General features: G+C 42.1%; 1 protein-coding gene across 1 annotated transcript in view; it reads left to right on the forward strand.

Moving 5' to 3' along the window:
- CAPN8 (calpain 8) overlaps positions 1–24436 on the forward strand; it is a 109226-nt gene that overhangs the window by 3999 nt on the left and 80791 nt on the right. The window contains exon 2 of the mRNA XM_006871146.1: positions 5623–5692. Coding sequence (XP_006871208.1) covers positions 5623–5692 — 70 coding nt within the window. The remainder of the gene's footprint in view (positions 1–5622; positions 5693–24436) is intronic.

A 24436-nucleotide genomic window follows, 5' to 3' on the forward strand; every position in this document is an offset into this window, starting at 1 on the left:
TCCAACTGCCTACCTTGTGGTTCACAGTCCAGTGCTTAACCTCAAGAGTCACCGGGGCAGGTTAATTACTGGAGACATTTTAGCTGAGCTTGATGAAGGGAGAGGATCTGGATAGAGACCAAAGAGAACTCTGTCACAGACAAGACACAGTGTAAGCAAAGACATTGGGTTATGCCAGTGTTTTATGAGAAAGACAGTTGTTAGCTGTGGTTGAGTTTGCCCCCTACTCATGGTGACACTGTGCACAACAGACTAAATGTTGCCTAGTCCTGCCCTATTCCTGTGGTCAATTAGAGGTTAGATTGTGTGATCCATAGGATTTTCATGGACTGGTTTTAGGAAGTTGATCACCAGATCTTTCTTCCTAGTTCATCTAGGTCAGGAAGTTCCACTGAAACCTGTTCAGCATCATAACAACATGCAAGGTCTCTACCTATGAACCACCACAACTACCTGAGGCGAGTAATAATCAGCTGTAATTGTAGGAGAGAAAACTGAAAGAGATGAGACTGAAAACACCAAATGGGATCAGATTAGAGTGTAAGGAGTGCAGGGCTAAGGATTGTTGGCATTATTCATGGTGCTGCTGATAAAGAGAGTGGCATCAATGGGTTTCCTGAAAGGGAGTGCACACCCAGAACTCTTGACATGCCTACGAAGCCTAAATGGACATGGCTAAATGACCCGGGAGAGCAGTGTTGTCAAGTGGCTGTCATCACTGAGCAGGTAAGGTTTTAAAGCCACTCTGGCCTTGGATTACTTACTGATATCCATGTTTTCCTTGTATCCATGCATCAGAGGTTTATAAAAGGGTTGGGTGTTTTGCCATCCTTATGTGAGTCAGAGTAAAATGTAATTACTAAAAAGACGTGGTTATTACAGGGGAGAAAAACATGGCACCCCAAGTTGGGAGGATGTCTGCACAGAAGTCTGTCTCCCAAGCTACTTTATATTTCTTATCTGAATTCCAACCAAAAGTTAGCAATAGAGAGAAGATTGTAGACAGACTCGTCGGGTATATTGCTAAGATGCAATCTCTTTGCAAAGCTGTGTTATTGGTGTCATGGGTGTTATGGAGGGAAGAAAGCATTTTACAACATACTAATTAAAAAATTTAGTTCCTTCCTTTTTGTTGTTTTTTTTTCCTAATCTCTCTATCTTTTGTGCACCAAAGAGAACTACCTGAAGATCAGGAGCTCTTGAGCATTTAAGATCAGACCTTTCAGTCTCCCACATTTTACCACCTAGCTCACATGATGCCACTTCTCCCTTTAAATTGCCACCAGATAAAACAAAAAATGGAAACAACATTAAATGTCCATCATTCACTGTTGTTGTTAAGTGCCGGTGAGTCAGTTCTGACACATAGCGACCTTGTTTAGTCAGAGGATCGAGTGGTGAGTTTGAGCCTCGGACCTTGTACTTCAAACTGACCTTGTAGTCCAGTGTATTAACCTGCAGTGCAACACTAGGACTATATCATTAGAAGATTGGATAAACAACTTGTGGTACTTACAGTGAAATTCTAGAGATCTGTGTGTGCTGATAAGTGCTGATAAGAAAAGATGTACAAACAATGGTAGGTGTAAAGGGCAACTCATAGCTTAGGAAACACAACATGGATAACAAATTAATATCACTGAATTGTAGATGTACAACATATTGAAATAGCAAATGTTTTGATATATATGTGTATACATATACATATGGAGTCCTGGTTTGGTGATGTAGGATAGGCACTAGGCTGCTAACCACAAAGTTGGTGGTTCAAACCCACCAGCTGCTTCTAGGAAACCCTATACATGGTTGCTATGAGCCGGAACTGACTTGATGGCACAAAACAACAATACATATATATGCACGGGAACACTGTGGATCTGAAGAACAATAAGGCTGGTGGTTCAAACCCACCAGCTGTTCCTCAGGAGAAAGATGAAGCTTTCTGCTCCTGCAAAGATTTGTTGTTGTAGTTGTTGTTGTTGTTAGGTACCATCGAGTACCGACTCATAGTGACCCTATATACAGCAGAACAAAACACTGTCCGATCCTGGGCCAACCTCACAATTGTTGCTACACTTGAGTCCATCAATGTTGCCACTTGGCCAGTCCATCTGGCTGGGGGTCTTCCTCTTTCTCTCTGAGCCTCCACCTTACCAAACATGATATTATTCTCCAGCGACTGGTCCCTCCTGACTATATGTCCAAAGTATGAGAGATGATGTTTGGCCATCCTGGTCTCCAAGGAGCACTCTGGCTGCATTTCTTCCAACACAGATCTATTGGTTCTTTTGGTAGCCCATGGCACTTTGAATATTCTCCGCCAACACCATAACCTTGGAAATCCTATACAGAATTATTGTGAGTCATAAATGTACATATATATATATACTTACACATATGTATACATATATGTATATATATTGTTATGGTGTGGCAAAGTAGGATAAGCACTGGACTGCTAACCACAAGATTGGTGGTTCAAACCCACTAGTTGCTCTTAGAAACCATATATATATGTATATATATATATATATATATATAATAGTATATATACATATATACTATTAGTAGTCCTGATGTGTCACTGTAGGACAAGCAACACTGGAATGCTAACTACAACTTCAGTGGTTCAAACCAACCAGCCACTCTTTGGAAATCCTATAGAAGGTCTCTATGAATTGGAACCGACTTGACAGCACTTGACAACAACAACAGATATGTATATATATATACTACAATAAAAAGGGGTATAGTGTATATGTGACAAGGAATGCCAGTAATTCAATCTGGATTCAGAAGAGGACATGGGATCAGGGATATCTTTGTTGATGTCAGATAGATCTTGGTTGAAAGCAGAGAATAACAAAAGATATTTACTTGTTCTGTACTGACCATGCAAAGGCTTTCAATTATGTGGATCATGACAAGCTATGGACAACATTGTGGAGAATGGGTATTTCAGAACACTTAATTGTGCTCATGAGGAACCTGTACATAGGTCAAGAGTTAGCTGTTCAAACAGAACAAGGGGACACAGAATAGTTGTTCCCAATTTTAAAACATTCAAACAGAACAAATGGACACAATGTTTTAAAATCAGGAAAGGTGTGTGCCATGGATGTGTTCTTCCACCAAATTTATTCAATCTGTATGCTGAGCAAATAATCCAAGAAACTGGATTATATGGAGAAGAATGTGGTATCAGGATTGGAGGAAGACTCTTTGTGACATGCAGATGATACAACCTTGCTTACTGAAAGTGAAGAGGGCTTAAAATGCTTACTGATGGAGATCAAAGACTATCTCCATCAGTAAGGTATGAGTTACATTTCAATGTAAAGAAAACAAAAATCCTCACCACTGGACCAATAAATAGCATCATGATAAATGGAGAAAGAAAAGATTGAAGTTGTCAAAGACTTCATTTTGCTTGGATCCACTATCTACACTCATGGAAGCAGCAGTCAAGAAATCAAACAATGATTGCATTAGGAAAAAAAGAAAGAGAAAGACAGACCTGGTGAATTACTGCTGTGAAGATGACAACCATTCAACACCCTGTGAAGTATAGTTATTGCTTTGACACAGGTTTGCCATGAATTAAACTGAGTCAATGGCATGGCATGGGTTTAATTATTTTGGTTTCATTTCTGTGGGAGAAGATAGAACTGCTTCTTGCTCTTTGTGGTTGAGAGTCCTTGATGTAGCTCACACAACCCTGCTTGACTCTGATTAAATTTAGTTTGGATGCTTTTTTTTGTCCCTTCATGGTAATGGTTTGTCTGGTGGTTAGGTTCTCCATAGACTGCTGCCTCTATAAGGAATCTCCATACATCATCTCCCTTCTGTATAGTCTTTCAGTTAGAATCCCAAATGGGCTTTTCTTGATGTTCTGCCTTTGTGTATGTAGTTTACATAGCATCATTTTACATTCAGCTTTTCCCTCTGATTTTTTTCATATCATCTTCATTTCCCAAGTAGACTGAAAGCACTTTGAAGTCAAGAACCACATATTTTGTGTTTTTTTCTGTCTTCATTTCACAGTGCTTCTCACTGCCCTCCCACCCCCCACCTTGCAGGATACAAATAGAACTGTAAGTAGAATGAAATCAGTTACTCTCAAGTCAAATCTGACTCACGGTGAGTGACCGCATGTGCGTCAGAGTAGAAATGTGCCCCAGAGGACTTTCAATGGCTGATTCATCTGATCACAAGGCCTTTCTTTCATGATACCTCTGGGTGAACTGGAATCTCCAACCTTTTGATTCGCAGTGAGCGTTTTAACTGTTTGTACTACCTGGAGTACTCAAGGAAACAAATAATGTATCCTGTGTCCAACAGAACTCTCAGTTCACAGTCTTCCTTTAGGCAGATGTCAAATATCAGTTTGTGGCGGGTGAGCCTAGGAAGTGTGGCTTGGGTGTTGCAACATACCAGAGTTGAGTTCTCCTGTCTGGATATGGCACTTCCTGACACCTCAGTTTTTCCAGCAGCTAATGGGATCATCATCATTTAGTGAAGTATTTAATGGGTATCCACAGGGCTCAAAGCATTTTGCTAAGAGTGCCAAACATCATTCTAATCTTCTCTGTCTGTAAATAATGATGTTTTTTGAATGAGAGCATATCTCATCACCTTATTATCCCAGCTTTGGTCTTTTTCCTACCTCCCACCTCCTGCCACCTTTTCACCGCCCAATACCAACATGGAATGTGGGGCAGGAACAGCACTGGTCATCACAGGAGTTCTGGACTAGCTCCTGCTCTGCGACTACGGGCAGGTGTCCTCACTTCTCGGGGCTTTAGAGTCCTCTGCACAAAATGAACTGAGGCAGTTCCCAGCTTACGAGGGGGTTATGTTTTGATGGCTCTGTTCAAGTTGGCTCTGATGTAAGTCAAATACCTCACTTTTTGTTGTTCCATTCTCATTATTATTGCCTTTTATTATCAGTATCTTTATAAATCCAGTTTTTTTTTTGTCTTATTTATCTTGCATATAGACTTTATGAGTGAGAATCTGAGAATAACATCAGTGAATTGCACACTACAACATTATATATAGTAAAGAAGCTCCCTCCCCAGTCCCCAACTCCCCACCCAAAAGAAAAAAGAAACCAAAACAGATAGTAGTAAGCATGGTTCATTGTAACTTGAATATGTCATAAATTGAAGACTACCTGAATGCTGTTGAAATCCTGGTATGGCACTTTAGGATAAGCACTGGATCGCAAAGTCAGTCTGAACCTCAAGGTTGGTGGTTCAAACCCACCAGCCACTCCTTGGAAACCCTATTCAAGGTTTCTGTGAGTTGGAATTGACTTGATGGCACTCAACAACAACAACAACCTATATGTACAGTAGCTGATCTCCTAGGGGTAAAAATGGTTAACACACTTGGCTGCAAACCAAACAGTTGGAGGTTCCAGTTCATGAGAGTCGCCTCAGAAGAAATGTTGAAAAATCAACCATTAAAAACCCTTTAGAGCACAGTTCTGCCCTGACACACATGGGGTCCCTATGAGTTGTTGCTGATCTAATGGGCAATAGGTCTTAATGTTTCCTTACCATGTAGCCAATGTCACTGAGCATCTTGTAACTTGTGTTTGTCCCCAATTACTTTCAGGAACTGTTTCCCAGCCCTCAGTTTATCATTGGTGGAGCTACTCGAACAGACATTTGTCAAGGTGGTCTAGGTGAGTAACTGGGGAGAGTCCTGTTTGTTTTGGAGGAGGATGTGTGTGAAATTATGAGCAACATCAGATGAAGCTGTTAGAGTTGGCCAAATCTATCATGTACCAAGTGCATTACAGTTGAGTCTGACTCATACAGACTCAACAGGACAGAGTAGAACCATGGTTTCTGCAGAAGCAGACTGCCACATCTTTTTCCTGTGGAGTGGTGGGTTCAAACTCTCAGCCTTTCGGTTAGCAGTTAAGTGCTTTAACAGTGCACCACCAGTGCTCCTTAAATTATGTATGTGAGTGTACATATGGGTTTGTGGTTTTGAGACTACATTCTTCATTGTGGACCTGTTATACTGGGACTCCCTTTGGCTCCCCCTACCATAGAGTTTTCTGCAAGCTCATTTCACCCACTTAATGCGAGAGTAGCAAGTCAGGATTATATGAGTAGACTGTCATGTTGTGCTGTGTACTATGGTGTGGCTCTGTAGGATCAGCACTGGACTGCTAACCACAAAGTTAAAGCTCAAACCCACCAGCCACTCCTCAGAAACCCTATACAGGGTTGCTGAGTCAGAATTGACTTGATGCCACTTAAAAACAGCAACAATCCTTAAGTGGACATAAATTGCTGTTTGAAATGCCTATGTTTATGTAATTATGGATGTTTTATAGTTTATGTCATAATAGATGCTTTTATAAGCAATAGGAAAACAAGAATTTATCTTACTAGCCCAGCTTTCTTTCATAGCCCCAGGATACTGAAACCAAGACCGCTTCTTTCCTTAATTTTTCATATCCCCTTCAAATCAGGTACAGAATTATTAAAAATAATTCGTCTTACTCTGTGTTGTAAGTTCATGTCTCAGCTGTTGGATGCCAAGTTTCTCCTTGATAGCAGACTTTCTTTTGCCACTCTCATAAGCTCTCCTGATCTCAGAGCCTCAAAGCTTTCCTCACTGAGTTGAACAACACTTAGATTTTATGGAACAACATGGCCTTGAACTGAATTCACTGGGCTTCCAAATCGCTGTCTTATGACAGCTGTAAAATATAAAACTGGAAATGAAGGCTGAGAAGAAACCAAATAGCAAAACAAACAAAATACTCAGCTTCCATACAGACCCAATGGCCCTGTTTCTTTCTTTTGGGAGATGTTCCCTCTTTCTTTTTCTCCCTTGTGCCAGCCAGGAAAACTTTTTCTCTCCAACCTTCTCAAAATCATCATGATTTTGAAAACCATGGGGCACTTTATTTTAAATGCCTTCAGTTTTATTTCCTTTAATAATATAGCAAACAGGTGGTTCAAACCTACCAGCCACTCCTCAGAAACCCTAGACAGGGTTGCTATGAGTCAGAATTGACTCTAATGCACTTAAGGACAACAACAATGAGGCCATGGAGTGCAGCTATAAAGCTCACACACCAACTTGTGCTCTCCCTCCCACCCCAACTAACACAGTTCCGATCTCTCAGCCTTTGTGGGAGGGCTTTCAGGGAAGTGCTTTGATCTTTTCTTGTTCTGGATTAGCGTGGAGAGCCTTTCCACTCCAAGATAAATATTTAGCACATGTTTCAGACTCCTGATGTGGCACACTGGACTTTGAACCACTAGGTTGGCTGTTCAAATCCACCAGCTGATCCTTGAAAACCCTATACAGGGTCGCTATGAGTCAGAACAACACCAACAACAAAGCACGTGTCTTAGCAAAACCCGACTTGGAATCTATGCCTTTAACAGCTCCTTGTTTTAGTTTTGGAAAAGGTGCTTTAATGAGTACCTTTGAATTGATTGATTTGGATGGATAATTCTTTGGTTCGTTTTTTTGAGTCAGAAGAAGAAAGCATTTCTGAAAGGGGCTCTAGCATTCCCATGGGAGGGTGTGCTGCGTGTTGAGACGAGGCTCCAAATGCAGGAAGTGTACCAACTAGCTGTGAGTTCAACACTCATCTAAGAAGTGGGGCAGGTGATTGCAATTGGGCTGCAGGGAATGAGGCTGCTCAGTCAATGCTCCTCAAAGGGGTTGGGCTCTTGGTAAGGGGCTTGGGGACCTGGGGAACCTGTTGAGGAGATTGAGCCGCAGTAAGCAGAAAAGTAGGTGCCTCACAGCACAGAGGAAGACTCCGGATGGTACAAATGGTTAGCAGTTTGCTACTAACAAGAAGGTTGAAGGTTCTAGCCCATACAGAGGTACTTCAGAAGAAAGACCTAGCCACCTGCTTCTGAAGAACCAGCCACTGTAAACTCTATGGAGCACAGTTCTACTTTGACACATATGGGTCTGTTATGAGGTGAAATGCGTTTGAGGGCAACTGGTTTCACAGCACAACACAGCAGCAGGGTAGAAAGCCACAGGCTACATCTCAACATTGGTGTGGTCTGTGAAATTTGAGATTAAGAAGTCCTGTGTTGAGATTAAGAGGGGCGATTTTTTACCCGCAAAGAACAAGGCGGCATCACCAGCATTTGTTGAACTAGGGCAGGACAGGGATTAATGTTTGTTAAATGTTTTGTTGGCTTTTCAGAGTTCAATGTAGCACAATGGATGATTGCCCTAGTTTTTTCTTAAACAGCTGGTTTACATAATAAAAATTATGCCTTTCTAAAGTGGAGCAATTGTGCTATTATTATTTTCTTATTTAAAAATACAACATAGCTCAAAAATTAAAACAACTAAAAGGTACACAGTGAAAAGTCTGCTTGCCCCCATGACTCCATCTACCCTGAAAACACTTCCTTTTTGTGGTTCTTTATGCAAACTCAAGAAGTTCTATGTACATATTTGTATTTTTAAACCTTTCTTGCTTTAACGGTTGTTGCTAGCTGCCTTTGAGAGGGAGCTGACTCGTCATGACCTTACATGTAACAGAACAAAACTTTGTTGTGCCCCTTGTGCCAATTCATTTCACTGAGGGCTTCCCTCATTTTGCTGACCCTCAACCTTAGTAAGGAGAACATGGTAGCTTTGTAGAATAAGCAATGGACTGTGAACCACAAGGCTGGAGGTTCGATTCCACCAACTGCTCTGTAGGAGAAAGATGAAGCTTTCTGATCCTGCAAAGATTTACAGCCTCAGAGACCCTAGACAGGTTCACTATGAGTTGGAATTGACTTGATGACATTTTACAGCCACTGCTACCTTTGCAAACATGATGTCCTTTTCCAGTGCTTGAGGTTGTTAAGTGTCATCGAGTCAGTTCTAACTCATAGTGATCCTGTATATAGGGTTTCCCAGGAATAGCTGGTGGGTTTGAACCATCGACCTTTTGGTTAGCAGTCCAATGGTCACCCCACAGCACCACACGGGGACTCCTTCCAGTGATTGCTAGCATACTATTAGCACTATTGCTTATTTCACTTGAATATAATGTCTGGGAGATCTTTCCACATGAATCCATAAAGCCCCTTGTCCTTTTGTAACCACTGAGACCACTATACTCCATTGTGTGGTTGTATCATAGTTCATTTAGCCTGTCTTCTGTTGATGGACACAGACTATTTTTACTCTTTTGCTACTATAAAAAATGTTGCAGTGACTAACCTTGTCCATATGTCATATTGTATATGTGAGGATGTTTGTCAGCAGGTCTGAAGTATGGCTACATCAGTCAGAATGGGGCATCCTTCTCCCTTCTTTGTTACTGTTCTTGCTATACGAGACCTTCATCCTATAAGTGTGGGTCTCTTGCTTCCCATACAGCCCAAAAGCTGGCTTTCTTTGAATATATAATTACGGGAACAGAAAGATTGGGCTGCCTGGAATTCTAAGGGTCCAATGAATCTAAACGGTTCTTGCTGCAGACAGATGGAACTTCCTTTACGTAGGTCAGTTACACAGTTACAAAGTGTAGCTTGACCCCCACACAGCAATTCAATGGGTGTCCTTTAGTAAAATAGCTCCTAAAGAAAAGCCCTTTCTGGATCTCCAAGTCAACCTCCATTCATCCTGGTAGACTGAGGAGGGAGATTTCCAAAGCCAGTGTTCCATGCAATCCCAGCCTTTCCTCGCCCCATCTTTACCAAGGACTCCTTATTCACCAGGTCCACCAAAGAATACATACACACACACACCTAGTGTCTTGCCAGAGTGTGAGGAAACTCAGAACACACCATACTGTGATGGAGTGGGTTATGAGTGTGCAATCCTGTGCAGGACACATTTGCAGGCACCTGTTTCCAATGTGGCTCAGCTCATGGCTGATACAGGACCTTGCCAGCTGCTCTTCTGTGTGTTCCAGCACAACTTGTGTGTCCCGGAAGCTTTGACATGGGGATAGCCCAGGCCATCTTGAGAACTAAGTGGTTCCTGAAATGGATTCTGTCCTAAATATGAAGCACCTATCTCTAGTTTTTAGTACCCCACAAAATAAGTCACACCTATATTACAAATCAGGCTGTTAACCTCAGGGTCAGCAGTTCAAAACTACCAGCTGTTCCATGGGAGAAAGAGGAGGCTTTCTGCTCCCGTGAAGATTTACAGCCTCAGAAACCCTGTACAGGGTCGCTGAGAGTCGGGACCGACTCCACGGCACATAACAACAACAACATGGACTGATTCAGATTTCTTCGGTTACTGGTTTTAAAAGTCCAACCCAATTAGCTTAAGAAGCATCACCTATCTGCCATTTTGTTTTACTGTGGTAGCTTGAATGTTGCTGTAATGCTGGAAGCTATCTCTCTGGTAGTTGAAATATCAGCAGGTTTCAGTAGACCTTCCAGACTAAGACATACTAGGAAGAAAGAACTGGTCACCTCTTTTTAGAAATTAGCCAATGAAAGCACCATGGATTCCACTGAATATTTTTTAAGACTTTGACTTGCTTACTTAGCCATATTTCCAGCTTTCTGGGGTAGGACATCATTTTTGGTAAAGTAGAGGATCTGTGAAGGGGAAGGAAACCCTCACTGAGATGAACTGGCACAATGGCTGAAGCCATGGACTCAGACATACCCAGGGTCATAAAGAGAGAGCAGGACTGGCAATGTCTTGTTCTGTTTTGTAAGGTCAATGTGAACTCAAATCAATTTAATGGAAACTAACAACAAAAGCTTAAGAAATAAAGGCAGGATTCTGGAGGCACTCACTCATCTATGCCAAGAATTTTGGAAGATAACTAGCTGGCCAACTGACTGGAAGAAATCCATATCTTTAGCCATTTCAAAGAGAGGTGACCCAAAGGAATGTGAATATCATCAGACTATATCATTAATATTGCATGCAAGCAAAATTTTGCTAAAGATAATTAAAAAATGACTGCAACCATACATTGACAGAAAACTTCCAGAGGTTCAAGCTAATTTCCTAAGAGGATGTGGAATGAGGGTTATCATTGCTGACATCAGATAGATCTTGACTGAAAGCAGAGAATATAATAAATTGTTTACTTGTGCTTTATTGACTACTCAAAGGCTTTCAATTGTGTGGATCATGACAAGCTATGGACCACATAATGGAGAATGAATATTCTGGAACACTTAATTGTGCTGTTGAAGAACCTGTACATAGATTAAGAGGTAGCTGTATGAACAGAACAAAGGAACACGGAATGTTTTAAAATGAAGAAAGGTGTGTTCCAGGGTTGTTTTCTTTCACCATACTTATTCAACCTGTATGCTAAGCAAATAATTTGAGAAAATGGATTATATGGAGAAAAATGTGGCATCAGGATTGGAGGAAGACTCATTAACAACCTGCGACATGCAGATGTTACAACCTTGCTTGCTGAAAGTGGAGAGGACTTCACTTAAAATACTTACTGATGAAGATCAAACATCACAGCCTTTGGTGTGGGTTGCACTTCAATGTAAAGAAAACAAAAATCCTCACAACTGAACCAATAGATAGCATCAAAATAAATGGATAAAAGATTGAAGTTGGCAAATACTTAATTTTGCTCGGATCAAACATCAACACTCATGGAAACAGCAGTGAAGAAATCAAAAGACATATTGCATTAGGCAAATCTGCACAAAACCTTTTAAAAGTGTTTTTAAAGTTTAAAACCTTTTTAAAGTGTTGAAGATGTCAGTTGAGGACTAAGTTGTGCCTGACCCAAGATATGGATTCAACACTATGAGTCTGATAGTAAACAGCAGAGTATGGAATGCAAACATCCTTAATCACTAAGAAAAAGTTCAAGTCAACCACCAGCTGGAAAATTGATGCTTACAGTTTTCTGGGATACTCAAGGGCCAGTATTGGAACACTGTCAGGAAAAAAGTTCAATGCTCAACAGTGTTCGTTACAGTGAGATGCTCACTGAAGAGCTGAAGCCTAGACTTCTGATTAAACACAGAAGGCTGCTATCCAAGGGCATTGTGATCTTGCATGACAATGCATATCTGCACATCTCTGCTCACACTGTTGATACTCTGCAAACTTGGTATTAAAGTGTTAAAGCATCCTCCCTATTAGTCCTGATGCTGTTCCTTCAGACTTCCTCTTGTTTGGTCCCCTGAAAGCAGACCTTTGAGGATGAAGATTCACCTCTGATGAAGAAGTGAAGACAGTGATGTATTCATTCTGACAGCTCAGCCTAAAACATTTTAAATTAAAGGAATATAAAAGCTTGTAGACAGATGGACAAAGTGTATTGAAAAGCAAGGAGATTATGTAAAAAAATGATGTATTTGTCTTTTCTAAAAGTTGATTCAAATAAATTCACAGCCAGAGTGTAGACAATTTTTGACTCACCCTTATACCTTGGCTCCATGCGACTGTCTTAAATAAAATCAGTTTCCTTCAATGTGACATCTACTCCTGGGGACACTAGGCGTGTCTGAGTAGAACTGTACTTTGTAGGATTTTTAATGGCTGATTTTTGGCAAGATGACCCCCAGACCTTTCTTCTGATGCACTTGGAGGATTCAAACAGCCAGCCTTTCAGTTATCAGGCAAGAACTTCACCTTCTGCTCCACTCAGGGACTCCTTAAAAACAGAAGAGCTATCAAGTTGACTCTGACTCATGGTGAACTCATATGTGCCAGAGTGAGCCTGTGTGTCATAGTGTTTACAAAGGCTGAGTTCTTCAGAAGTAAATTTCCAGTTCTTTCTTTGAAGGTGTTTCTGAGTGGGTTGGAATCGCCAATTTTTCAGTTAGTATTTGTGCCACCCAGGAATGTCCTGAATAGACATGGGTACTCTTAGACATCTTACAACTCTCTATCTATACCCGTTGTGCCTAGAGCATAAAAGGACTCAATGAGTGTTTGTTGAACATTGGGTTTGTTGACCTAAACTCTCTGCCTTATATCATTATTAAATAATTTGAAAGCAGACACAGCCTAAATCTGAGACTACTCATGTTTTTCCCCCTGCCTTCCTTGTTTCATACCATTCTTGACAACCAAGCTGGGTCAGGGATTTAGAATAAAAATACCACCCTGAAGCTGTCTCTGTGTCTTTATTTTGAAAGGATTTCAAAGTTTCTTACAAACCAGTGTGTCTGCTTGTTTTGCCTGCCTGACTTGGGGAATCTGCTGGGTAAAACACAAAGGTTCGTTGGGGTACCTGCGATTCTCAGTTAGCAGAGACCATAGATGAGGTTGTCCCAAGTCTCTGGGTGCTGGGGATAAAGGAAAGAAGCACAGAGAGAAGCTGCCTCCTCCTACTGCCTGCCTTCTGTGGTCTTCGTGGGACTCTACTCTGAGGCCTCGCAGAACCTGCCTGTCTCTCCCAGGCTCAGCAGTGCTAGTTAGTTCTCTCTGCTACACAGTCTCCATTCAGGCCTGAGCCAAGTTGTATACACTTGCAGGGAAACACTAAGTTGTATCACTTATGCCTAGGGTTGCAAAAACACAACAGAAATTGAAACATCTTTAGGTGTCAATGGGCCCTAAGGCCACAAAATGAAGATCTTACTTTTTAATTATAGGAGTCTTTGGCCTCTGTTTTCAGGAACAGGGAGCAGGAGATTTTCTTGTTTACCAAAGGAGGAAAAGAGACTTCTAAGATTTAGATAGAAATCAGAATGCCTTATAAATGATGAATGCTACAATGTTTATTCAATGTTTTAGTCTAACACGCAGTTTGTTTTCCATATATGAATAAAACCAAACCCAGAGTAGATGTGCATTTCATAGGGTTTTTAATGGTTGTGGTGCTGTAGGATAAGCAATAGACTGAAAGGTCAGTTGTAACTGCAAGGTCAGTGGTTTGAACTCACCAGCCACTACTTGGAAAACCCTATATAGTGTCGCTATGAGTCAGAACCAACTCGATGGCACTTAACAATAACAACAGCAATCTTATGGGAGCATAGTGGCTCTGTATGATAAGCAGTGGACTGTGAGCCATAAGGTTGGAGGTTCAAGTCTACCAGTCGCTCTGCAGGAGTAAGATGAAGTTTCCTATTCCCACAAAGACATACATATAAAATGTTGCTATGAGTCAGAACTGACTCAATGGTATGTTACAACAACAAACTTATGAAAGTTGGTCGCCAGGACCTTCTTTTGCTGAACCACAAAAGACCTTTTTGGTTTTTGTAGACTACAACCTTCTGGTTAATAGTCATGTGCAAACCACTTACACCACTCAGAGTTCCTATAGAGCAGGATTGATATGTGAAATGAGTTTCCCTTGGGCTTCCCTCTCTCTATCCTGCTTCCCCTGTCAGTTTTGCTTCATGTGTGTGCATGCACTTGCATTTGTTTATCTATTCTGCCCTCCCCGTCTCTAACTGACCTGAGTTTTCCCTTCCACCTCTGTGGAATGATGTCTTTTTCATCTTTTGCTGTATTTATTGAATTTTACATTCTGTATTCTCGTTTTGAAAAGGGCTTAACTGGACTGTTTAACTTGTCTACAAAGACAAAGAACCAACAGCAATGACCTAAATTCAGTTGCATTCTAGTCTGCATCCCTTGCATTGATTTTCCTCTGTGAGTCAGCACTCCCCAGCTGAGAAGGACCTGTGTTCCTGGAATGTGGGCCGGGATGCCCGCAGCTTCTCAGTAGTCAAGGAGGAATGTCAGCAACTGTAAAAGCACTTTTTAGACACTTTTTGATCTGTAGCATCCTTGGAGGACCCAGTCAAGGTATATCAATCCACTAGGACTGAATGACCCCTTTTAATGAGCAAGCAGGGAAAGCCTCAGAGAATGAAAAGGGCCAAACCTGATCCTTGATTCTGAAAAGGGCAGAGACAGACCTCCATGAATTGGGAAAAACTGCAGCTGACTGTTTCATTTTTGCCCAGCCAAGGGATTAATTTTGATATGGGGAAAATTTGCTTTTGTTAGCAGAGTCTTCTCCTGTCTGCAATGGTTCTCCTTCTTCGTGATGTATCTTGTCTCTTGATCTTGGTTCCTAATGCTCAGTCTCTTAGGTTTGGTCCCACCATGACCACTGATCTGTCTATTCTGAGGAAAGGGCCTGGGGCAGCCATTTCTGTGTTAGTATGATTTTGAGTTAGTGCATTCCTGGAGGAATTGCATCTTAAGCTTTGTTTTAAGAGCATGGACGCATTCTGTTAACTTCTTTAGTTTCACTAACCCCTAACTAAAATTTATCATTTTCTTCTATTATGAATGCAAACAATGAAGTACTGTAATAGAAATCATAGGTTATTTTCATGTCTCAAAGTATCATTTCTACTCATTATAACCTCAAAATTATGTTATTTATTAGGCCCTCTCCAAATACTTTCTATAGGACTTTATTAAGAAGAACAGCTATTACTGAATTACAATTGCAAATTCTGATCACTGTGTTTCAGTGTAATTGTTTTTCTATAGGCCTTTCTTATTTTAAAATTTTTATGCCATTAGAAACGATATTCTCAGCAAGGACCCCAGGCTCCGTTGACTCTTCACAGGGACCCAGCTAGAGATAAAGTGAATGATAGTCACATCTGGCAGGTGGAGATTCCAAAGGCATTTTATTAGCACTCTGAGTTTACCAGTCCCTCCTCGGAAATCTTATACAGGGTTGCTATGAGTTAAAACTCACTTGATGATACTTGACAACAACAACAACAACCCCTGGTAAAAGGAGCCAGGGTAGCGTAGTAGATTACGAGCTGGGCTGCTAATCGCAAGGTCAGCAGTTCGAATCTTCCAGTAGAAGAAAGATGAGGGTTTCTGCCCCTGCACAGGCTTAATAGCCTCAGAAATCCTATACAGGATTGCTGTGAGTTAGAACTGTCTTGATGGTACACCACACCACTTGGTAAGAGAAATGCAAAGAGTACAGGTGAACCTATGAGAACCCCGTGAGATGTCTCCTTACCCTTGAGATCAATTCCCCTTATGAGGGGGTGGTGGCTTTGCTCAGGCAGAGGGCCCGAAGTCTAGGTCTGGAAGTGGAACCCCAGAGTATGACTCAGCGTGAGGCACTCGTGAGCCAGTGGCAGAATTCTTGCCCCCGTGCGGGAGACCCAGGACCCACTCCTATGGACAGCGACCATCTATCTGTCGGAGGAGGCTTGTGTGTTGCTATGATGCTGAACAACTTTCAGTGGAGCTTCCTGAGCACACAGACTAGCAAGAAAGTAGACTGGGAAGTAGGCTGTGTTTCTACTTCTGAAAAACCAGCAATGAAAATCGTATGGCTGCCAAAAGTCCAGTCCACATGGACCGTTTCGTTCTATTGGCTGTGGGGTCACCGTGAGTCAGGGGCCAACTCAATGGCAGGGAACAGCAGCAACAGTAATGGGAGTGTGACTGATTTCTACTCAAAGGGGTTATGCTGGAAAACTTCTATCACACATGTTTGCTGTTCTTGTTAAGTGCTATCAAGTTGGTTCTGACTCATAGTGACCGTATACAGGGTTTCTGTGGAGTACTTGGTGGATTTGAATCACCCACCTTGGGGTTCAAACCAGCCTTGTGGTCGAGTGTTTATCCTACAGTGCCATGCCAGGATCCCATCACACATGTTTATTGGGTTAATTATTTTATCACATTCCACAGACCTAACTGAACTCATACCACTAGGCTCCCGCTTTGCCTAAAGCTCTGTGCACAGTGAAGAGACAGTGCCACCTGATGTCCGGAGATTTAGGTTCACCCTTTGCAGATGTCACCCAGGATGCAAGGAAAACTTCTCCATGGAAGGCAGGCTCCTTCAGTTCTCTGACTTGTTAGGAGTGCATAGCTGCCCCCACCAGCACCCTAGTAATAAGGCATAACTAAACGTGATCCCTGCAGACATGCGATTGATGTAGCACCAGTTCTGTGATGTCCAGGCCCCCACAGCTGTGAGGAGCCCATGTGAGCTGACCCCTGGGGCTGGAGGCAGGCTTGTGAAGGAGTTGTCTGCGTGAGGTCACAGGCATGGCTCAGGCCTCTGGCACGTAGTAGAAGTCCCACTGTACTTTCACCATCACACCAATAAAAGCAGGTCCCTTCCTCTTCTCCTTGGCTCTCTCCTTCTCCCAGAGGAGTCTGGTTCTTTAGGTTTGTGGTCACCATGCCACCTGCTCAAGGAGAATGGGGCGGGGTTCCTTTGTTCTTAGAGACTACATGGATTTGAGGAACAGAAGCAAGGAGGGTCTTCTGTGTCATTGGTCTAGGCCATTTCACGTGCCCTTCCTAAACATAACTTTCTTTTGGAGGCTTTTCCTCTTGCTATCTCAGCTGTTCTTGTTGCTCTAGGCTGTGCAAACCAATACCAGTGAATAGAAACTGCTTGGTTCTGCTCAGTATAGAGGGTTGAACTGCACATTGCAAGGCTAGCAGTTCAAGTCCATCAGCTGCTCCATGGAAGAAAGATGAGGCTTTCTGCTTCTGTAAAGATTTGTAGGCCTGGAAACCCTACACAGGGTTGCTATGAGTTGGAACCAACTCTACAGCATACAACAAAAACAATAAATCCACAGTCATTGTTAAAAACTACACTTGGGTTTCATGGTGGCTTAGGGAATTACATGAGGCCACTCCAGACCTTGCCCACGCTTACTGGGAGCCTCTTCACTTTGCATTTTACTGTACCTTTCACCATTTGCTCCAAGAGTCCTCTTTATATTGCTTGTAAGTTCCACAGGATGGCTAAAGGGCATAATTAGATGTGACTACGGTGACATTTGGCCATGGCAGCCTGCGTCCTTTCCCTCAATCCTGATCCTTGGAATTCTGCCACCTGGGCCCTGTAGCCTACTGCTCTGTGGGAGAACAGAGCCCTGGGAATCCCTGTCACATCTTGGGCTCTTTCTGCGTACTTGTTCAGGACTCAGGGACAGTGCTTGTCTGTCACACTCTCCAGGGCTGATGCACAAAGAGGTGCCTATGAGCACATTTGACATTGGATTTCTCTCAGTTCATTCCCTTGAATCCGAATCCTTATCTCCTCAAATCCTGTTCTCTCTTACTTGTTTTCCTTCACACCCTTAGGCCCAGTATCTCCTTTCCCTCCCAGATCCTGTGTAGCTGGACCTGGAAGGATATAGAGAACAACTAACTGCAGGGGTCACAATTCAAATACCTACCCAGGTCACAGAGAGTAAAGTAGGGCTGGAGTAGGTGACAAGACAGACTGGTGGGGGCTGTGGCAAATGAGAGCACCTGCTCTGTAAGAAGGGGCTGCCATCACCACTCAGTGTGAGCCAGTGGTTACCATGAAAGAACAAGATTACATTGACTGCCTTGTTAAAATAGCGCCCCCTAGCTGTTCTACTGCCTCTCAGTTTGCATTCGTTTTCTTTATGGCGTCTACTACCACAGCATGCTTGGTGAAGTGGAGGGTCAGTGAAAGAAAGGAAGCCCACCATCAAGATGGATCACTACTGTGGCTGCAGCAATGACTTGATGGCCTCTAACAACAATCACCTGGCAGATATTGTTTGTTTGCTTGACTTGCCCACTAAAATGTAAATCCCACCTAACAATATTTATTATCTTGTTTTTCCTGTATGTGTATGGATATTATCCTATCACTCAGAGTGTTGTACTTTAGGACGAATCTTGAAATGTTCTTTTTGAAGATTAATGAATAATAATGTTTATGTGCCCTATTTCATTTTTTGACAATCTCCAATTTTCCTCGATTTGTATGTCCTACTTTCTACTTTCTGATCATCAATGGATATTTGCAACTATTTCTTCTCATTTTGAGTAGTGTCACATCAGCAAGTGAAGATCCTGAAAGCTTTACTCCATCCATGTCATTAAGGTCAACTCTGCTTTGAAGAGGCAGCTCTTTCTTTCTCCAGTTGTATTTTGAGTGCCTTCCAACTCAAGGGGCTAATCTTTCTAAGTATATCTGACAAATATTCTGTGTCTATTCATAAGGTTTCCAGTCGCCAGTTTTTTCAGGGGTAGACTCCTTCTTATTCCTTCCTGGTCTGTCTTAATCTAGAGGTTCTGCTGAAATGTATTCAGCATGGGTAACCCTGTTGGTATTTGAAATATCAGTAGCATAGCTTCCAGCATCACAGCAACACACAAGCCACTATTTGACTGATAAGATGTTTGTGTGAAATCTCTCAATTCAAATATGTCATTAGAATCACAGGTAGACCAGTACTGTACAAGCTGAACAAAAAATACAGCTTCAAGCCAGTGGTGAAAGTTTATTATCTTTCATCTAGACAAGGCCCTTGCTAGGACTGAATTGTGGCATTGGCCCTTGGACTTTCTGGTATCCCAGTTGACTTCCATCCTTCCAGCCCACATTGATACTGCTGTAAGCCACTCTCACACTGGAGAACCACTGTTCTCTTGTAAATGAGCCCGTGCACCCTGCACTGGTTTCTGGTTGAAAATGCTTTCCCCAGGGTTGAATTGTTCTGTACTGTGGTCAGAGTGCCTCCATCTCTCTGCCTAAGAGTTTGGGTTCCTGTCTTTTTGCATCCTTTTGCACTTAGGTACTGTACATAGGATATTTCTCAGGCTAAATTGTCCAAAGCAGCCCACCTCCTGGCATTATGATACCTGAGATCACTTAACTTCATCTTTTAATAATATGTTTCATCTTCATCTTGCTGTGAAGACTCTACCATCCTGAGTTTAATTTGTTTTTTGGTACAAATAGTTACACACTTGACTTCTAGTTGAACGACTGATGGTTCAAACCCACCCAGTAGCTTCTCAGAAGACAGGCTTGGCAATCTACTTCCAAGTCGTCACAGGGATAAGCATTGGGCTACTAACTGCATCTAATCCTACTTTTTGGGAGAAAAATGGAAATTCTACTCTGCCCTACAGGGGCACTATGATTGGAAACAACCTGATGGCAATGCTTGTTTTTGTTTTGAAAACTCTATACAGCACAGAGTGCTCTGTACATCCTGGGGTCGCCATGAGTTGGAACTGACTCGATGGCATATTTGGAAGCCACGTGATTCCTGTCACCTGTTTGAGAGTGTCATGCAGTTTACAATCGTTTTTGGAGGGAGGGGGCATTCTCGCCACCTGTGACAGGCTGTGTTATGGTACACCAGTGGGACTCCACATGTATTCCATCCAATCTTGGTCAGAGCTATTATGCGACCTTTGAGCTCACCTTGTTATATCGTTATCTGTTAGACATAGGTTCCAGCATTCTGTCTTCATTTTGAAGCCAAAGGGCTTTATCATTAAGTTTAGTGAGCAAGCCACTTTGCCTTGAAACATGCCATCAGATGTATTTACATAAACCCCAAACAAACTGACTTAGTGATTTTTCCCCTGGGGTGAAATAGTTCCTGTCTTATAATCTACTAGGAAATTTCCCTTCTCTCAATAGAATTAAAGATCTGATTTAAAGTTGGGGGTGGGGTGGGGAAGAACAGAAAGACCAAAAGTAGTTTCACTCCATTGAACTTTATTTCTCAACAATAGCAGAAATTAGATGAGAATTAGCCTGGAGGGCTGCATGAGCAACTAGGAGGAACTCTGAAAGGAGCTGATTAAGTCTTCTCAGCTGTGAAGAGTTGTCTTTCTTCTCTTTCTTCCTTCCCACTGGAAATTTAGAAAGAAAAGCAAGATGGCCTCTGGCTCAGAGAAGACTTACCTGTCTGCCTGTGTTTTTCCTTTCTTTCGGGAGTGTGTTCATCTACTGGGGTGCTCTGTAGCTCCTGGAAACTGGAGACCCCCTCACCCAGAACTGTCCTTGGTGGAATGCTTCCCTATGTCAGAGCCTCCCCTTCCATGCTGAGCTGTCCCCAGTCTGCCTTCAGGTCTGAGAGGCCCCTTCCGAGTCTCCATGGGAACTGGGGACTGAAGTCCAAGGCTACCTAGGTGGCTGCTAAAGTGGATTATTTAGTGTGCTTTATTGTATGTAGTATGGTTTGAAAGGAGTTATTTTTATGATATAAAAATTAAACTTAAAAAAAAAAAATTAAACTTGCCATAAATGAGTCACACTGCCTTTGCTCAGAAAAAAATACCAGGAAGCTTTGAGGTTAATCTTTGAAATTGTAACGATGGCATGCCCCCAACCTACTAAGAATTTGGCATTGAAACTCTTTAGAGTTTCTGGACATCTGTAAAGCCAAGGATTGATGTCCTCTGGGGTCTTGCTGCTAGAACAATTGTCTCTTGCTGTAATGCAGCTATGAAATGAGAAAGAAATATCAGCAAGGCGTGCTAGATTCTTAATTTACAAATACAGCGGGGGTACATGTGTTCAATGATGGTGGATTCAGGTGCTGGGATATTTTCTAAGAGTGAAGCGATATGTGGCTTATTTGATGTGCTATTTTGTCAGAATCAGGAAGAACTTTTACAGCTCATTCTTCATTTTTCAAATGTTCATGAAGCACCTTGTCTGTAGCAAGCATGGTAGAGTTTGGGGGCACAGGATAACAAACAGGCATGATCTTTCCTCTCCCAGTAAAGAGGGAAGGAAGAAGGTTTCAGACAGCAGAAGTAGTACCAACAAAGGTCCTTTGGCCAGGGGAGCACCTGCGGGGGGACAGGATTGTGGGGGGCTGGAGCAGGAGGAAACAAGGAGTGCAGAAGCTGAGAGTGAAGAGGAGGCCTGTGGCCAGTCATGCAGGGCTGTGATGCTGTGTTAGGAATTTTGGACTTTATTCCTAAAGGCAATGAGGAATTGTTTCGTTTGTTGTTAAGTGCCACCGAGTTGGTTCCGACTCATAGTGACCCTGTATAGGGTTTCCAAGGAGTGGCTGGTGGGTTTGAATTGCCAACCTTGCAGTTCAAACTGACCTTGCTGTCCTGTGCTTTATCTCACAGCACCACACCAGGACTCCAATGAAGAATTAGGGAAGGCTTTTAAACAAAGGAGCTATATAGTCAGGCTTGTTGCAATATGGGGAATGGAAGTACCAGGCCATTGCAATATAAGCACCAGCTATCATATCTTCCACTATGGTGATCCTATGTGCATCAGAATAGAACTGTGTCCAATGGCTGTATTTTCAGAATTAGATCAGCAGACCTTTCTTCTGAGGTACCTCTGTGTGGACTGGAACCTCCCACGTTTTGCTTAGCAGTGGAGTGAATTAACCTTTTGCACCACCTAGGGACTCCTGAAGGAGTCCTGGTGTGGTGAGGTAGAATAGTATGCTGGACTGCAGCAAGGTCGGTTTGAGTCACAAGGTCAGCGGTTCAAACCCACCAGCAGCTCCTTGGAAACCCTATACAGGGCCACTATGACTGGAAACCAACTTGACAGCACTTAACAACACAACCACAAGGGACTCTTGCAAGATAAGGAATCCTTAAACCTTGAGGATGATTGTTATTGTAAGAAAGCCACTAAATTAAAACAGAGATCCATGTTTCTTAATAAAAAGTTTTTAAAGGAGTTTGAATGGGTGCTTCTTTGAAAATGGAAATAAAAATTTATCTTATATTTCATAATATATATGTAATAACTGCAGCTTTCGGTGAAATTTTGGAACAAGGAATAAATCCATTGTTGACTTTTTGAAGGATGTAATTTTTTTCTGAAAAAATTACCAGTTAGAGGCAATATCCCCAATTTACATTTGACTTTCTAAGCAGAATCATGAAAACATTCAGACTCCATGAGTTTTCCCCTGGGCCCCTCTCAGTCCTTTGATACGCAGACCACTTGCTTTTGAAGTGTCAATCTTTCCTTCTTTAAGTCAGTTTCCTCTTCCTCGGCTATAACCAATCTAACTTTTTCAGTGACTTAGAGCAACTCTCCAATGCCATTTTCAGCTTCATGAAATGCTGCAACTTTAGCCAATAGTTCAGTGCCACTTTTTAATTACTTTGCATTACAAATACGGATAAGACTGGTGTGACCGACAGGGACAGCTACCAGGATTCGGTGTTTGAATGCTAATGTACGAATGTTTTCACTTCACAACAATTTTGTTTCTTTCTACAACCTTCTAATTACTACTTCTGGGTAATGAATATTTCGAGAAAGAGGGTCATTGATAGTCCCAGAAAGAGAGAAGGTAATGGCAGTGGTGGGGGTGAAGAGAGATAGGATTCAAGAGCTCTTAGGAATAAAATCAAAAGCTTTTGGAAGCAATTGAATACTGGTGATGGGAAAAGAAAAGGAACCAAGTAACTGCCAGTAATTTGGTTTGCACAACTGAGGAACTAGTAGTTACTTACTTTGTTGTTGTTAAGTGCTGTTGAGTAGGTGCGAACTCATAGCAGCCCTGTATCAGGTTTCCCAGGAGCAGCTGTTGGGTTTAAACTGTTGACCTTCTGGTTCCCAGTCCAGTGCTGATTCTGTGTCTTATTTGATGAATCTGTCAGTGGATTATTAAGGCCTTGGGAGAGGAGGGTGTCTTTCTTTTAGCTGGTCCAACAGCAGGACCTCAGAGAAGTAAGAAGAGTCCTGCTTCCTCAGTCAAACATGGGAGTTGATATAGGAAATTATACCTCTTACTTCCTAGTACAACTTTTATTTGTTTTTGTTTTTTTACTATAGGTGTTGTTATTGGTAGTGGTAGTGATGCTGTGCCATGGAGTCAGTTTGGAATCATAGCGACTCTGGATAGGGTTTCCAAGGCTGTAAATCTTTATGGGAGCAGAAATTCCTATCTTTCTCCCACAGAACAGCTGGTAGTTTCAAACTGATGACCTTGGGATTAGCAGCCTGACTTGTAACCACTATGCTACGAGAGCTCCTAGTTATTAGTTGCCATCAGGTCACTTCTGACTCATGGCAACCTAGTTATGCAGAGTAAAACTGTCCCCATAGAGATTCCAGTATAGAAACCTTTAGGAAACAGATCACCAGGCCTGGCTTCCAAGTGGCCTCTGGTTGGGTTTGAACTGTCAATTGTTCAGCTAGTAGTTGAACGCTTATCCATTTGCACCACTATTTTTTTTTAATAGGTAAGACAGTAATAAATGTTTGCTGACTCACTTGTTTGGGCTACTCTGCGCTTTGGGTTAATTGTTTAAATGATAATAAGGAGGCTCAATGGGGGCTTACTCTCTGGCAGGCACTAAGCCAAAAATTTTACATTCTTGTCTTCATAACAACTCTAAGAAGTAGCAATCATTTTATCTTATGGCAACGTAAGTTGTTAAGTGCCATTGAGTCGGTTCCGACTCATAGCGACTCCTGTATAGAGTTTCTAAGGAGTGGCTGGTGGGTTTGAACTGCTTTTTTAGGAATAATATAAAAATGTGGTTAACAGTCCAGTGTTTATCCTACAATGCCACACTAGGATTGCAATGTAAGTAGATGCTATTGTATGAGGAAGGTTTACTGAGGGATAGAGGGCAATGAGAAGGGCTGATGAGAAGATGCTAGTATGTATGGTTTGTGGGGAGAAGGGACAGCCCCTGAAATTTCTTGCTCTTTTGCCTGGAAACCTAGGGCATATGTTCCAAATGGTGATATTTCTGTTCACTCTTGCTGGCCTAGTCCTGG

This window comes from Chrysochloris asiatica, unplaced genomic scaffold, assembly GCF_000296735.1.
Source record: "Chrysochloris asiatica unplaced genomic scaffold, ChrAsi1.0 scaffold00161, whole genome shotgun sequence".
Taxonomy (NCBI): domain Eukaryota; kingdom Metazoa; phylum Chordata; class Mammalia; order Afrosoricida; family Chrysochloridae; genus Chrysochloris; species Chrysochloris asiatica.